At 38.7% G+C, this 18,366-nt stretch overlaps 1 protein-coding gene across 4 annotated transcripts in view; it reads right to left on the bottom strand.

The window, feature by feature from the left end:
* adck1 (aarF domain containing kinase 1) overlaps positions 1-18,366 on the bottom strand; it is a 152,651-nt gene that overhangs the window by 43,806 nt on the left and 90,479 nt on the right. For all 4 annotated transcript variants that reach the window (XM_015350419.2, XM_069192976.1, XM_015350420.2 and 1 more), the window contains one exon: positions 17,716-17,832. In XM_015350419.2, the coding sequence (XP_015205905.1) occupies positions 17,716-17,832 (117 nt within the window). The remainder of the gene's footprint in view (positions 1-17,715; positions 17,833-18,366) is intronic.

The following is an 18,366-nucleotide window of genomic DNA, read 5'->3' as shown; positions in this document are numbered from 1 at the left end:
TTTGTTGGCGTATCTAATACAATGTCACTCCCACATGTGGGAGTGTCTGATACAGCAGCATTCCCTTCTGTGTCTGCTCATGACGAACTGATCAACTAGTAAGAGAAAGTTTAGTCATGGATAATGGGAAGCAAGTGGAGAAGAAGTTGTGTAAAGTTTTCATTGCTGAAGGTGTTGAAGACAGTACCCTTACAGTCAGGTGTTTTTTACACTGAGGGCCAACCAAAGAAACAAATGAAATAAATGTCTGAATAAGAAAACACATCCATTAAGTCAGCAATTTGCACTAGAGATTTAGAACTCAAGTGAAAAAAACTGCAGACGCAGTGTTCCTCCAGGACCAGAGCTGAGCACCACTGTGGGACTACTGGGAACATAAAATTGGGAAATATATGACAGACATTTATGCTTTAGTAAAAGTGTGTATTACTGGTCATATTATTTGAAGAAGCTGAGACAGATGTAAATAAAGGCATTTTCATATTAATCTGCTGTAAAAAAAAATTACCAGCAATGACTGAAGGCGTTTTTCTAATTCACTCACTGTTTTAATATGCAAATCCCCTTTAGTTGTCCTTCTTGTAATCACGCCAGATTAAATATTTGACAGCACTGTGATTTGATCTGACAAGCTGGTTGTGAGAAGGCTATTTAATAACCCAGCCATAGAGTACATGTACTAAGTCATATAATCCACCCCCCATCCCTTCAGAAAAGCCATGTTTTCTATCACACAAAACACCACAGTCACATGTGAGATCCCGAGGTATGAGGGTACAAGCCTATTGGTCTGCATCTTTCCCACATACCTGTCTGTGATTTTAGCATGTTTTTGAGTCTATGTGTGTCTGAATCCCTGATCTATTCATGAGGAGAAAGGTCTGACATTCAATAGACCTAGCTAACCCTTTAACTCTTAGGTGCAGTTGTAGAATTTTCTGTAACTGTGGGAAGCTGTGCTCTGGTTTTCATGTAACATGTAAGTATCACCTTTGCCTTCATCTCTCCTGCACTGCTGCTACACTAACATGTTTCCTTCTCAGTGGCCCTGTTGACTGTGGGGGCAATGCTGTGCCCTCTGCCCCACCCTTTGCACTGTGCCTCATGGGTAGACAACATCTGATAATATACACATGGACTCACAGTTCGCCCGCTGCTCTCTTCTTCTTCGTAGAATGACACTGCTTAAAGGTTTCTTTCCTACAGTACTTGTGAGGGAGTTAAGCTGCCAGACCGCATGTTAACACTGTGCTGATGTCTAAGCAGAGTGTATTTAATAACAATTAAGCAAACAGGCTTCTTTTACAATTTTGTTTTTCATGACATAAGGTTACTTTTTATTTTTATGACTCCTGAAGAAACACATACAGTAAGTAAAAATAAGAGAATGAGGTTAATTAGATGCAGGTTAAAATACATCCATCTTGTCTGTCTAATGCTTGTCTACCTGTATGCTACAGTACATGTCTGCAGCAGTTTCTAGCAGTGATTCCCCATTTGTGAAACAATGAGTTATGGGATTTTAGTTTGTCTTGGTATAGCAGTGACTTCCTATCACATAGTAATAAGCCACTTTACAGCATATTCAATTGCCCTACAAGCAAAAGAAATCTATCAAGAATGTAACAGTTACTGTATTTCAAGGTACTGAGTGGCAATGTGACCAGAACATTGCAGAATTCAGAATCTATAAACCAGGCTAGGTCATTAATTGGGTGGGAGCCTTCTAAGACAGACGTTCACAGTCCTGTTCCCTGGGGATCTACAAACCTGCTGTTTTTGTGCTCAGTTCTCAGTCGAAATTTTAGTTAACTTAACAAAGGGACAAATGTTTTTTTGTTGTTTTCATCTCAAGATTTTCAAGGTTGCCATTGAACTACTGGATTTCATTCGTAATTTTATCATCACTTACTAGCTCTATTGAATTTTCAATTAAGTAACAAGCTCAGCTGGGACAAAACCCAGCAGGTACAGTATGTGGGCCCCCAGGAACCCCAGTAGCTGAAAGAGATACAATGCTGTAAGTGCTTTTGGTAGATCAGTGTGGTGCTCTTCCCAAACTAATTACCAACTAAGGAGACTTGGGACTTGGTACTGTAGAAAGTGCTGTCCTTCAAGTAACATGTTAAACCAAAGTCCTGACCACTAGGTCATTAACAATCCCATAGCAGTAGTCAGAAGAGTGGAGGTGTTAATCCTGGTGTTCTATCTTAATTCCACTCTGGATCTGTACAATCTGGCCTCACCGGCGACACAAACATTTACACGGATCCACGAAAGGATTCTCTCCTATACTAAAGAACAGAAACATCTGCAGACGACTACACACTGGCACTCCGCACAGAAAACAACAAGCGCTCTGCCGGTGCTCAGGCAGCTCCCTATCACATCCGACACTATCACAATAGTATGAGAATGAAATATGTTGCTTAAAAACATGTTTAATTACTGTTTATATTAGAAATGTTGGAATGAGAAAACAAAGATGTCGCAGGATGGTTTCTCTATAAAATCAAGATAATTAATGGTCATCCTTGCCCTGAAAAATAGAAGTGCATTGCATTGGGAAGGTTAATCACCAAAGCACGTCTGGATGTATGGTACCTCAGCTTTGCCAATTACCATGTTGGAGGACTCTGTTGTGTTCCAATGGTCACCCCAATGATCTTCGACATGTGGGGTTTCAATTCATTTGATGTGTTGGTGACACTTTGATAGCACATTATGTAGATTAAGTTTGAAACTGGAAAGCTGCTTGATGTACTCCACTTGCTGTTATGTATCTAAATGTCCAAGGTTAATGGGAGTGACCTTCTAACCAGCAAGTATTTTAATTTTTTTCATAGGCTTTGCTCATAAGACTACATTACTTAGTCCAACCTCGAATAAAGCCATGAAGCCATGAAGCACAATGAATTGTTTCAGTAATTTAACTTATTTGTGTAAGTTTAAAAACACTTTTTAAAACTCGATTTGGAAATATACAGTATATTAGATTTAAACTCCCACTTTGAATTACCTATAGATTATTGTAATTTAGTGCTTAAAACACCATGAATTAACACTGGAAGGTGATAGACTCATTTAGCTTTCATGTAAAGTGCTTCACTATGGAAAAGCTTCTGAGCATAAATATAGCAACAACAAAAGATGACATTTCTGACATTCAAACTAATTTAGTGAAAAAGACAAGGTATCAATCCGACATAGACCATTAGATCCACAGTTCTCTGTTGTAGACCAACTACGAACCATACTGGGCTAGCATTTCCTTCAGATAGAGTTCTAACTTTCTTGTTGTTTAAAATGATACATTTCAGCAATTAGATTGTATAGTGACCATAGCCTGAACTCTGTGGTGCTCACGTGATTATCATCATCCATTTCTCATTAAATTAACTTCACTTAAGGCACTTCAAACAGCACCATTCACTAACTACTCCTCCCAGGGTATTTAAATGATCTTCAGTCTTAATAAAATGAACCATTTCTCTCTGACACCCATTCCCTGTAAGAGTTACAGCGTAACCGGTCTCAGACATGAACCACTTAAACGACACAGCAGCCTCCCCCATCCAGGCACAGTCCTAACAAGCTCGACTGCCATGAAAGGGAACCAAAGGGACAAAGGAACGAGGAACGGTTAAAGAAATAATCAGACTTCAGGCAGAATAAAAAAAATGAGATTTTCTCATTAATTCTGTTTGGTTTCTGGTGTAAACATGTTGTATGCTTTTCTATGTTGTGTTGCTGTAAAAAGCATTGATGCAGAATCTGAAAGGATGATGGCATCCAAGTCATCCGTACATAATATGCTATAATAATAATAATAATAATAATAATAATAATAATAATAATAATAATAATAATAAGAGAAACATATGAACAATATTTCTGTTTGTTATAGAAACTAGGCACCTGAGTGGCCCTGCCAGTAAAGGAGCTTGTTCAGAGGACCAGTTGAGCCCTCCGGCCTAGATGTTACAGTGCTGTGCCTGGGCTCTGCCGTTATTCCACGATTCCTCAAGCTGCCATGTGCAATGGGTCGAGCAGTACCAGTACCAGTACCAGTACCAGTACCAGGGGACCGTGAGGTTTTCTCCCAGGCCACTATGAGAAGCTTTACTCCTGGTGATGGTCACCCTCCAGCACAGGCGTGGTGAGCAGGGGGACAGGAGCGGTCCTTCTGACCGGTGTGCCTCACTGGAGCACATGGTTCAGTTCTGGCCTGGTCTGCACAGGGACCACACCTGGAACTGACTGCTGCCGGTTTCATTTCATTTAAAATTGGGGATCATGAAGAAGAAGGAAAAAAAATGGTCATTTCAAAACAGAAAAAAGAGAATCCCAGAATTGACACATTCAGCAAAAACTAGATCTTAAATATACAGGATGCAATATCAAGAACATAAAAAATATCTATAATTCCAAATCAGCATTTCTGACAGTAAGTTTTTAATAAGCTGCATAAATATATATATATATCCTGACTCAAGACCTTGTTACATAACCACAGTGCAGAGATTGAAAGAAAACTAATTTCCTGCAAAAAACATGTAATCTTTTTGTGTTATGCAGAATCCATATTTACGAGGTGGTGACCTTCTCAATCACATTGAGAGACTACAGGGTGATGTATTGAGCCAATCTGTTCAGATGTAAAGTGGTGTCCAGCTACAGCTGTAAAACTATGCATCAGTCGGCACTATGGCTTTTCTGCTCAACTCTCTTGTGATTCCTCAGGAGTTCATTAGTTTCTGTGGGAACAGGCTGTTTGTTTCGAATGAAGAGAACAGAAAAGGACTGTGAGCAGAACACTTATGTTGCCTTTTCTTACAGGGTAATGAAAGGAAGGGTGAGACTTATGCTTTATAACTTTGCCGCTGCTGATGATAATTTCTGAAGTGAGTTTGTTAATTGGTGTATAATACCAGTCTCCAAGGGGGCCCTGCTCTTTAAGAAAGTTAATTGATTTCAAGCCATTTAATAAATGTTGGACTTAACGACCAATACTTCAGAGTTATGGCTGAACTCCAGTACTGGCAGTGAATCCTGTGACAGCTGTGTAACTAACATCATCATTACATTCTTCACAATAATCACAAATAATAACAGCAACAAACCGACAGAGGGCCAGATGGACAGAAATTCAGAATAGTTGGGAACACGAGAGAGAGCTGTCTGACTTCATGAATACAAAAGCCTGCCTGCTCATAATTTGATTAGAGACACTTAACATACTTGCTTGGAGTTGGAAAGAGGTGACAAGCAATGGCACAACACGTGGATCATGAGATTCCTCGGCTGCCAGCTTCAACCAACGGACTTCATCCTAGCAGGAAGACCTCATACCCTTTTCACTTTTTATTGAACGATAAATTCAGTTTCTATTAAAGTCTGTTGTCAGCCGATTCTCTGACATTGTTTCTTTTTCAATAGCAAAGCTTCGAAGAAATGTATTTTCTTGTTTTAATTATTATTTTTTTACTTTCCAATTTAAATTTTATTTTTTGAAAAAAGTAAAATCTATTGTTTTAAACAATATTTAAAACCCTAAAACACTGGTATGATCAAAATACAAATAACGTGATAAAACAACATAAGCAGTTTCATTCTGTAATTTATTGAGCGGAAATTATTTTAAATTATATCTTATTTTGTTATAATTTGTTAAACATTACAAAACATTGAGCCTCCTGCATTATGAATGGCCCCAAGTTGTTGAAGGCAAGGACTAGAATGATGTGTGGCTGTAGGGTACAACACATTCCTTTAGAGCTTATTTCAAACAGCATAAACATCATTGCAGTTGTGTCTGCTCAAATACATTTTTAGTTTCTACACATTGCTACTGTATATTCATTTTGTTTGCCTACTCTAAATTATTCCACCACAGGGCCAGTTCAACAGTGAGCAGGCCAGGTATAGCCTCCAACCTAAAGAGGGATTTTTCAATAAGAAAGAATGTGTGTTACAGATAAACAGCTGAGTTAAACAGCTCAGCCTTGACTGTGCGCACTCAATTAATCTTGTAAGAAAGCTAATAGAGAACATATTGGATCAAAGACTGCTTCCATCCTTAGCTTTTACAAAGGCAGAAAATGAGAACTTTTTGTTATGTCCTATTTTCCATTTCTTCTCAGTACTAAGTTAAACAATGCTAAGGTCCTAGTGGTCTTACAGATAACTGCAATCAATTATGGAGAAGGAACAGATTTTCAAAGCTTATCTACAACATCTAAGGCAGCACAAGAGCCTTATCAGAAGTTTAAAAAGGTTAAAAACACTAAAAGACCTGTTTTGTTTAAGTGAATTGCATGATGTTGGTTGTTCGTCCCAGGAAACAGAGAAACCTAAAGTACATAATTTCTGCTTCACTGAATGAGACGTAAGAGACACAGCAAACCAAGAGATCTCTTCCTCCCACAGCTTACCTCCCGGGCAATAGGAAACTTATGTTATTTTTGCTCATCTTAACGTTTTCATCTGCATAGGCCCAAGCGTAATGACACACATTTCAGGCTTCTTCAATTACTTATCTTTTACTTTTTACTTATCTAACTACCATACATTACTTGATACAGCCATGTGCGCTTCAAAGTCTATCGGGAAGGTTTAAAATCAAATTAGCTGTGTGGGAAAATCCGCAGCAGAAAATCCATCTACCCGTCATCACCAAGCTGCTCTCCCTGATGAGGGTTAACGTGTCTTGGAAGCACAGGACACAAGGGAAGACATCACCTCAACAGGACATCAGATTGAAGATTTCTAACATACTGCAAATAATCACTCAGATGCTGACCTGAGGCAGGGCCTATATATTACATCTGTAAAACAGTATAGGAGCAGGGCTTCTTCATACAAAACTGAGTGTGAAGCAAAACCATTTCCAATTCCACCTCCAGATACTATTCTTTGTTGAAACATGTGGTCGAGCTGTGCTTAGTACTACTATACTTCATTTGTCATATTGCAATGTTTCATGTTGACATGAAACAGTGATGTTGGGATGACCAATGAACATCCCAACATCCCAGTGGAGGTGAGGGCCAAGAGGGTTCATCTTGACAACCCCAGCGATGGAGTGCCCAGCACTCAGTGCCTCTTTGTCTGAAACCCCACAGCCTTGACCCATCTGGAGCGGGACACTAATATGTCGCTGCCATAAACAGATGATTATCTGTAAACAGAATACTGCCCAGGGTGTTCTCATCAACACAAGAAATCTTGTAGCCCACCAACTGTAATCTAATAGCCTGATCAACGAGATTAATACAGCTGGACTTTTGCTGACAAAACTGAATATCACCATATATTGAGTAGGAACAACTACAACCATAGTGAGTGAATTCAAAGTCTCAGCTCTTGCTTTCCACTGTCTTAACCACTCTACTCCTTCCTATGTTAATTCTCTTACCTCACTCACTCTTGCCCTCTCCTCCCCTCCTTCTCTTTTGCCAGATTTCCTGCCCCCCCCCTCCGCTCAGCCATCGCTGGAATGAGCTACGTACAGTAATCCTAACTGCTCAGCACATGACCACTTTGAAGCCCTGCTCAAGGCTCTGCTGTTTAGACAGCACCTTCACTCTTCCAGCTCTCAGCTGCAATCACCCAGCTCTCAGGAAAAATTAGTTTGGTCCTTTTAGTTTAGTCCTGTTCACGGTGGTGTGCAGGCCACCAGGCTGCTTAGTATCCATGCTGTCTGTATACTGTTTCATTTGCCTGATACACTTAGCGTTTAGCCATCCTTGTTTTTCCATTCATTGTGTTGTAAGTAGATGATTGTTACTCTGAGTTTCATGTTTTGTATAAAGGATAAGTTTAAAGATAAGAAAATAATAATACAAGTTAATAATCTACATGATAAAAATAATAGTTATTTTAATAATGTATTATTAATCTATGTTTAATTCACTCTTTCTATCATTCTTTTCAATTTTTAAGTTGTTCTTGCACAGCAGAAACACAAGCCTGAGAGCAGAACCTCTCACAAAAACATCTTATATCTCCAAGATCTACTGGCAGAAAAAGGCTTGTTCAAGAATTCTGTGCACGTCCCTCAGTACTGAGAAAAGTCTATTTTAGCCATCATCAATCTTTTGATTACTTGCACGCCAGCTCTCACACAGAACCTTGGAGACGTCACAGCAAGTTAATAATTCTATCCATTTTCTTGGGAAGAGACTCCATCATTTATTATGTTCGATATCTATCTCATCAGCTGTCTAATAACTCTCATCATCATTGGCTAATGTCTAGGCCAATCTCTCTTGAAGATAAAATACTCTCATATAAGGTTTGTTTATTTACTTTTACAGCAAACACTACTGTAATATAGGTTGTTACTTTGTAACAAGAGGAGTACTCTCAAGGTCAAGGATGTAAAGATCATAACTCATTATGCAGAAAATGTCTCAGAATTTAATCATGCTGATTCTTTTTCTCTGCACTTTAACTAACAATACGCACAACATGTTCCACAGAAATAAAAATAGATTATGTCAACGGTTGTGAAACATGTAACAGCTGCTCCTTAAATATGAACAATACTAAAAAGAGGCCCACAGACATCCCTCTTAATTCATAGGCAATAAATTGTATTCCACACTGCTGTGATTTTAAGATATCTAATTTCAATAACTCAGTTTCCTACTGGGGCTAAACTTTGGGCAGAGAAACCCTTTTAAAAACCCAGTGTTCTACATGTGACGCAGAATGTATTGAATGTCCATTCAAATTAATTTATGTATGTTAATTTAGTTTGTATTTTGGGTATTCTGTATTTATATTTGGGTTCCATATTGAAAATTAAAACAGGTATTCACAACTATGAATAAGCAAATGACATACTGATAATAATAAAGTCCTAAGTACTTTCTAAAATGTCAAGAATGTCATTTTTCTAATACTGTCACATTCTCTTGAGATGTTAAGGTAATACACGGTAACAGCACCAAAGATCCCTTACAGTGTAAATAAATGCTGTACTGATAATAAAATTTTCCAAATTTGATATTACAAATGAATTATATTTTTAAAAAATCTATAATGCAATAACGGGTAAAGGTTTATTCCATGCTGAAAAGAAAAGAAACAACATTTCAGCTGTGGAGCCTTCTTCATGTGACTTGAACTTCTACAATGCCATAAAACTCATTTTCTTTAGTGACAAACAAAACCAGTGACTTTTAAACTGAGTATTACTTGCATTACTAAAAATACCCTAACAGCACACAAAATTATTTTTTTATCATTCCTTTCTAGTAAGATTTGTCTAAACATATGCTTTGGGAGCAGCGTACCCTGTGTCAATTTAGTATAAAAATTAATTGAGTTTTTGAGGAACTAATTTCCCAGCAGATATTTTTCTACTTATTTGTCTGCAAATTTCTACTGTAATACTGAGGCTATCTGCCCCAGTAAGTACAGCTGTGATACATGTAAGCATATTTTGCAATATAAATGTAGCATCATATTTTAAAAATACTGTGCAGTTGTGACATCTTCACATTCTGGCACTGTCTGGCACTGTCAGGGGATTTAAGACAGGTGATCTCCAACTGGGTTTCAAGGAAAAAGGCGTCCCCTCCTTGTAGACTAAGAGGCTTTGCTGGGGGCAGCTCATCACTGGAGGTGTCATGATGAGTCCAGTTTATGATGGCTTCTGTTAGAGAACCAACACTGACAACTGCCACAAAGGAGATGAGCACTTCCTGGGTGACTTTCCGGTCAAGGCAAGATAATCATTTTTAACACTTAATTCTAAACATGGTAATCATACAAGCTCTGTTGCTGTTACAACTGTTTTACCACAATGTTATATCATAATGCATCTCTGACAATATCCCTTAGAACACAGTGTGCAATTCTGATCCCCATGATTTCACTCACAGGCTGAAGAAGACTACAAGGGGACCTGATACAAGATTTCAAAATCCTCAAAAGTACTGACAAGTAGAATGAACAGTGAAGCACAAACCAGAGGGCACATGTGAAAACTCTGCAGAAGTTATTTTAAAACCAAAAACAGGAGGCACTTCCTTATCTAAAGGCGTATGGAGGTAAGGTCAAGCTACCCTAGTTTGTTTCAGTGTCTTTTAAGAAACAACTAGATGAGATGCTCAGATGAGTTAGCTACTAAGATGGGCTAAAAGACCTCCTCTCTCTCTTATTGTGTCTGTTGTTATGCAAGGTTTGACTTCCTTTAAAAAGATTACAACAATTCAGTTTAATTGTTTGTAAACAAGAAGCCAACGGAATACAAAGGCATACAACATGTTCTGTGGTTAAAAAATCCTACACCTGAAACCAAAGCAGGTGAAATGATGGGAAGAGTCTTCTGCAACTACGGCATGATAGGAACAGCTAAAACATGCTGGCCATCCCACGAGTCTCGAACAATACACAATCCACTGCTTTCAAGAAACACTCTCAATGGGGCTCTTCTTAAACAACATGTTTCTTCTGTGTTGCCATATGTCATGGTAAGGAATACATACTGTGATATTTCTAACAAACTGGGATTCCTCTCTGGGCAAACTGCCCAATACATATTTGATTAATCAGACAGGCATTTTTTGAATGTGTCCATGGTTATCAACCTCCCCTATTGTCCTAAGAGACCCTGTTAGCACAGATGTTCCTGATGGACTCTACCTTACCTAGGATTTACAGGATGTTTGGTGGAAAGTACATCAGAATCTCCTGAAAGCAGCTCTGACTCATAAGACGTTTGCCCACTGATGTAGACACAGCCCACCTCCACTCTTTCCTGAACAAAGAGTATGGTTATCCACTACACATCTCAGCCTTCATATTCCTTCCAAAAAACATAGCTCTCCATTCTATTGCTCCTTTTCAGGTCGTGAATCACATCGATTAAGTTACTTACTGGCTTTACCTCTCTTGGGCAGAGACTCTCAATAACCTTCCAAGTTTCTTTCCAGAAACCTGCTAAAAACAAACCCTTCTTGCCTACCTCTGCCAATGAACCTGCTCCCCAACAGATTTTGGATTTCTCATGTGGTCCGTGACAGTGTACAATACCTGGCTCGCTGGCGAGGTAGTGGTGTAGCAGAACTGGCCTGGGTTCCATCTAAGGACATCAGTGTCCCACACCTGGTGCATCCTTTTCATTCTGGGTTTCTGGACAGGGCTCGTCCAGTGCCCAGAGGTCACCCATGAAGGAGGGGATCCTGTCATACGTGTGCTCGCCAGAGAACAGGCAATCACGCCAGAGGCACCACCAACTGCTCTAACCTACTGTAGCTAATCACTTAGTTACCATGACAATGCGCTATGGGGGATGATTAGTGAAACTGTACGAGTTAGACTGTAACTTCTTCTGCTGTTTAAGATCCATCTTTGCATTCTTCAGCACTTAGTATTAGTCTTTGTTCACTGGCCTTAGCATTTCCTAGTCACTTACCTCCAATGTCCGAAACGTGTCTGTAATGACTTTGATTTCCTGGACTTCCCCTGAACTGCGCCTTAGTGTTTGCTCCTGGCTCTGTCCCTGGCTTGCTTTTGTCCACTTTGATTCTGTGTGTTCCTGCGACACTTTGCTCCCGAGACACCTCTGCCTGTCCCTGGTTGACACCATTGGAGTTTCTGTCTGTCCGCTGCTGCACCTGCACTTGAAGCCAGTCTTCTGCCTCAACGCGCTTCACCTTTTAACAGTAAGTACAGCAGTATCACACTTACGTTGCATGATATAGTTGATTTATATGTTTTTTTATGATACACAAAACATACTTAAACACGTAAAAACAGACTTGAAGACTCAAAATCCAGAACAGGATTCAGAGTCTCGCACTCTGACATGCAAGTGATGCAAGTAACTACAGTGACTAAGTGCAACAGGAACGTCACATGTATGTAAAGTAACGCATCAAAAATTCAGCTAGTGTAGATTACCCTCAGTCCTATCAGGATGAATACAAGTGAAAACGGTTTTCCCGTGTAAAGCAAGATGGTGATCTGACCATCATTTATTTTCTTTCACCAACAATATGCGGCCCACAACAGTAATCCCTCCCATTTAAAAAACTACTTGGCCAACGAATGCCAAGTGCTGTATCATTTTAGTGACCAAATCATTACTGTAGGTCAAAGTGGGCTTCTTCCTTAAACCAAGATGACTGTCCAACTATGATATTGTTCTCAGACTTGAAACTACTGCTGTCTTGGGAACTGCAGGTTTAAAAATTTGCTGAGTACAGTTCAGCCAGCGAACTCGAAATGTGATATCATTTAAGTGAGAATGCAATTAACATGTCGAAAATGGGTTTCTGCTTCAACCAAGACAGCAGTCTGATTGCCAGCCTTTAAACTGCCTCTGTCTTGGGAACAGCTGGACTTTCGCTATGGAACTGAAATTCAGCACAGTTCATCAGCACTTAAATCTTCTTCAGACTCGCATGTCACAGGCTGCAACAGTGCATTTGGTGCCCTCACCAGGTCATCACCATGTTGGCCAAACTGGTTCGAACCGAAAAGAGGCCAACTAATCGCAGTCTTAGCTGGCATCATTCCCTTAGCAATACAATCCCAGCAGGGCAAAATGGAGTTTCTGTGAAAACCAAGATTGCTGCCTGACAGCATTTTTGTTCTGCTGTCAACATAATATCTGAAGTGCAGACTGCTACTATTTAAAGTGCTACTATTTAAACTGTATTACTGAACGTTGCTTTTCCTTATTTAATAACACTTGGAAGCCTTCAAAACCACTTGTACTCACTACTTTATGCTGTATTTATAAGAAAAATAACTCATTAAGTGGATTGCAGCAGCCTTATCTTATCTTAAAGTTATCTCTTCCAGTTGTAGTGACCTAACTTGAAAATAACACATTTGTGAAGTTTAACTGTTGAGTGTTTCAAGACTGCACATTGCACAGGCAGGAATATAATGTTTTAAATTGACAGGCAAAAAAAAAAGATTACAGCACAGTGTTCCACAGACCTCTAAATGAACCCTGTGCAATCTTGAGCTTGTACAAGACAAACACTACAAACTATTTCTTTCCGTTGAGTAAATTTAAATAAAATCCTGCAGAGATGTCTTCATTTTACTGCCAGGTGTTTTTCAGTTTCTTTTTCTTCCTAACACCTTAAACTGTTCATTTCAGAGTTCTAAAACCTTTTGAATTTATAAACATGCACAGAATTAATTAGTGTCTTCAGATTGGAAATCTATATGAATTCTGTCTGGCAGTGCCAATACGCAACATGAGTAAATGAGCCTACGACAACTCTAATTATTTTGAAAAAATTCAATGAAGAAGACTGCTTTCATAGCATTAAAAATTGGAAAAGATGTAGTGATGTCAATCAAAAGGTTTGTATTCTTTTATGTTGTCCAAGCCCTAGGCACTAATTTGAGAGTGAACTGTGCATTAGATTTCCCTTTACATTGAAGTGAATGGTGTTAATTATGTCATTCTCTGAAATGCCCTAGTAAGTATCTTCCATTTTTATTATGCATATTTATCCAGATGTTCACTAATTCAGGATTTTACAGATTAATTGCCCAAGACTGTATCTTTCAAACTGCATTTTAAAATGTTCAAGCTTACAGTTAAGGGAAAAATGTATAAAGAAAGATAGACACTTGAAGAAAAAAAAGATAATGTATACACAAGATTGTGAAAAATATGAATAAGGCAGATTTAAAAGGACATGATATAAAGACATAGGTGATTTCTGTGTTTAAGGGTTGTTTATTATGGAAGCAGAATTTCTGCTTGAGGGCTGGTGTCATCTCTTATTTACCAATCTGTCACCCACGATGGAGCCTAGGTGTAAAATAAAGAAAGAAAGGCTGTTGTTTTAAGCCTCATGCTCTGCAAGACAACGACTAGAAGACTTGCATACTAATTCTTGGAAAAAACCTTGGTGTCTAACATAAATGAAGAGTACAGGTGCTAAAATGAATCCATTTATTAGTCTAACAAAAGCGAATGCACTCACAAGCTTTCAGGACTGATAGGCCTGTTCACTGGCTGTAAAGCATTGCCCAAAATGAGTTTCCATAAAGACTAATGGATAATTCTTCAGTTGTAGGTGCAGCAGGAAATATGAATATGGAATACCAGACGTGTCAAAAAACAGAAGTGGAAATAAAAAAAGTTAGTAACGATTCATATGATGATAATCTCACCGTCAGGCATACTTGATTAAAATGTACGGTATAGGGTCCTTGTTTAGCCTGTACACAATTAAAATCCGTAGGAAAAACATCCATCCATTCATTTTCCATCCAACACGGGGTCGCCGGAGCCTATCCTGGCAGGCAACAGGCACAATGCAGGATATACCCAGGACAGGATGCCTGTCCATCACAGGGCACAGACAGACACAAATACACACACTCAGACCAGGGCCAATTTTCACAGAAACCAATCAGCCTACCAGTATGTGTTTGGACTGTGGGAGGAAACCAGAGCACATGGACAAAACACATGTGAACATGGGAGGAGGTACAAACTTCATGCAGACAGCACCCCAGGAACAGCACCCAGAAGCCCTGGCAATGAGGGGCACTGAGCCACCACACTGCCCCAGGACAAAACAACAGAAAAGAACTGCCATGAAGTGGTTGCCACTTTATCTAAATTTGAAAATGGCCATCACAGTATGTTGCTCTTCACTTGCTATTGTTATTGTATTTATTCTAGAGATTCTCCTCTAATATCTTATGTCTGGCCTCACACGGGCCATTTAAAAAAGATGCAAACACATACCTACTGCGACACCCTCAAATCCAATACAACGATCTAAATCACACAACCGCTTAAACCAGATGCCATCTGGCAAAAAGACAGAATTATTCTACTCTTTGTCATTGACAACGAAATTCCATTATAAAAGCTTAAGCAATTTAAAGTTCTTAAAGGAACATCATACTATTAACTGTGGTGTTGTAATTGGAAAATATCAAGACTATTTTTGATGTAACACAATCAATTCACCATTAAACACAAACCCTGCAGCAGAGCTAAAAAGTGAGTGAAACTGACCAGAGACCATAATCTGTCAGAAAACAGACACAGCTAGTACAGTCTAAATTTAATCAAAGTCTGACAAAAAAGGAAATCAGCCCTCTCAATATGACAAATGTCTTTAATAGAATTTTCAGAATACTAAGAGTGGGCATCAGTGGGTTTGATCTATTTGAAAAACTGTATCGCCAGCTAAAGATTCAGGACAGGCTTGAACTGGTTCCTAGGGCATCAAAGGAGACAGTGATGTTCCTGTCTTCCTCACTGAAAAACAGATCTCCTCCTCTGTGCACAATATTGCTTTGCAAAAGAAACCATCTATCAATCAATAGCATATTAGTATGGTATAATGTTTTTGATTGCACATAAACTAGATGCTGCTTCAATATTAGCTTCTGTTGTGTTTTGGAAATGTCTTTACAAATCAACACTGCTATGATTAACTACTGTTACAACCCAGGGATTAGACTGATCCATAAAGATTAATATGCCTTAGTAAATGCTTTAATGATAATCCATGATGATCAGTATGAACAAACACCAATAATTCAAGCCTGGAACAGGAGTAGCCTTAACTTTCAAATTAAAAAAATGCTGTTCTACATGGGTATCCTGTAATGACAAGGTGATTTAATGTGTAAAAGCAAAGACTGAGTAAAAATAAATCTATCACTCTTCAAGCACTCTGTAAATAAATTAGAATAGAAGGCAGACTGAAATCACTTTTCATTTCCATTAATGTGTGTTAAAGGCAAGAGAAATAAATGAAAAACAAATCACCTGCAATTTAAAGGATTTCGAGAAAAGAAATAAACTACCCCTCCCCTTTTCTCTAAATATATAGCTATGGGTGTACCAATACACAAAACACATAGTCACACACCAAGATATTTGGACAGTAATTTCTAATTGTCTTCTGAAAGATATCCTATATATATAAAGAAAGATATGTCTGCAACTGGTACAAACTGTACATATGTGTAAAAGTGTATATACTGTATGTAAATGAATATACAGTATGTATCAAAACCATTGTATTTGTGTGTACGTGATCACTTGGTTTTGCACTTTCACCACTGAGGTAATCACTTGACACAGCCCACGAGATGCATTTCCACGTGTATGCTTATTTTCTCTGTAATGACGACAATATAAAACCCGGAAACTCTTTTTCCAGAGACTGAACTAATCAAAAGCCCCCCAAAAAATCTGTACTTCCCAGCTCTGTAATCAGCCATCTAAGCTTTTTACTGACTTAAAAAACCCAAAACAGAATGCCCCTGCACGTTACTATAAGGGCCTTTTTCATGTCCCTTCTGCTCCACAGGCCTTCACAGATGGCCCTTCTTTCTGCTGTTTCTCTACATTTATCTTTCTAGTACTATTATTAGCAACACAGTATCTTTTAAAAGCAATCATCTCAAAGTGCTTTCTTTGCAAAATAGAAATTGATTTTTATAGAAAAAAATGCATTTCACAAAATTAAAGACAATTCCAAGAAAAGAAAGCAGACACAGAAAATGTAACTTTTAGCCTGCACTGGATGAGGCTGAGCACTTTAGGATTAATTTAGGGTGATGTTCTGATGTTCCAGAGCCTTGGGGCGCGCAGTAACAAGAGGCTCTGTCACCCCCAGACTGCAGACAAACTGTGGAGGCTCATAGCATATCAGGGTCAGTGCAGCAAAAGTACCAGAAACAGTAAACACATGACACATTGGTTCGATACTAGGGAAATGTACTATGTTGAGTCTTGAACATAAGCTGAAAAACTTCAAAATCAACTCAAAATCTGACTAGATGCCACTGTATGGACTCAGTCCAAGACAGGAGTAATGTGATTACTTATGCATTACCTAGTCAGAATTCTGGCTGCCAGATTCATATTCTCACATCAGGCATTGTGGCTTGAGAGCAGTTGTAGAGACTCCTGCAAATAAACCCTAAAAATAATCAATCCTTGAAAAAAGAAACACATGAAGCAGTTTTTCTCCTATGAACACATAACGCAGCCGGGCAATAAGCTAAGATAGAATAAGATAATTTTTCATGTAATTGAAAAGTCTATAAAGGATCAAAGATTGCCCCCACATTCATTCTGGCCTGAATCTCAAACACAATATCATCAATTGACAAGGTAACAACATTAATCCAAAAATGAGACCTCAGCCAAATCACACATATTTTTATTTTAGAATTTTAAATTAGTGTTATTTTATTCCTTGGTTTACCTTGTACTGTTTGCCAGTCTCAGTATAAGGTCCTCTATAGGGCCTATAGAACATCCATTCATGGCTTCCCATTTTTCCTCATATGTGTATATAAGTAAAGGGATGCAGGGCAGAGTAAGCGTCAGTCTGATTATCACATTTAAATAATTTTGCTAAGTTCTGAAAAGAAGAATGCCTATTTGTTATTGTCTTCAATTCAAAGAGCAAAATGAGCACCCCCTGGACTGTGACTCATTGATTTTGGAAATTCTGTTCTGAACGTTTTCAAGCAGTAATGACCAAAATGGTAGTTTTAATGGAAATGGTAGTTTTTCAGAATTATTCCATGAGCTGGCGGCGAACTGAACACCTATCCCACTCCAGGCCTGGGATTGTTCCCAGAGTGGTGCTGATGCCTGCAGTATAAACAAGATTGCTTTCTTCACGGTGAAAATCACTTTCGAATTCTTTCAGAAGGCATTCAAATTCAGCAAACAATGCTTACCTCATTGACATCGATGTCATGCTCCTTCATATACTCTCTGTCATTCACCTGCCCGCCATCCATAAACTCCATGGTCAGAACACGTGTGGTTGAGAGGTCCCAGTGAATCTTTGGCACCTAAAACAAAGCACATTCCTGCTGAGCTTCACTCAAACTGTGATTATTTTAATTTCTCATTGCACTTTGAATTCACAGTAAAATCCACCAAACCATGGCTTTATCTCCTGAACACAGACAGTGTCGTGCAAGGAATAATCAATATAACTAATTTCTTGTCTGTTTTAACTCTCAGGCAGGAAGAGAGATTGCATTCTGCTCAGGCCCTCCCTGAGCCATTGTTTCTGACAGCTGGGTTTTCTTCACACAGTGACACACTGTTCATTGTACTTGCACTCACTACAGTTTTCAGTTTTTGCTGACGTTTGGGGTACCAATACGTTGTGCTTAGGACTAGGAGGTCAAGGATTATAAACCCAGTGGGGCACTGCTGTTTTACCTTTTGCTGTTGTACTTCACTCAAATACCTCCAGCAGATGCCATGAGGTATAAGTGGGTATTCTCCAAGTCATCACCACAAACTGGAAATTGTTCTTAGTCTCACTTATCTGATTATATATGTGGTGAAGTAAAACATTTAAACACAGTTTATTC

This window comes from Lepisosteus oculatus, chromosome 8 (genome assembly GCF_040954835.1).
Source record: "Lepisosteus oculatus isolate fLepOcu1 chromosome 8, fLepOcu1.hap2, whole genome shotgun sequence".
NCBI lineage: Eukaryota > Metazoa > Chordata > Actinopteri > Semionotiformes > Lepisosteidae > Lepisosteus > Lepisosteus oculatus.
The sequence above is the reverse complement of the archived record's forward strand: the minus strand, read 5'-3'. Positions and strand labels throughout refer to the sequence as shown.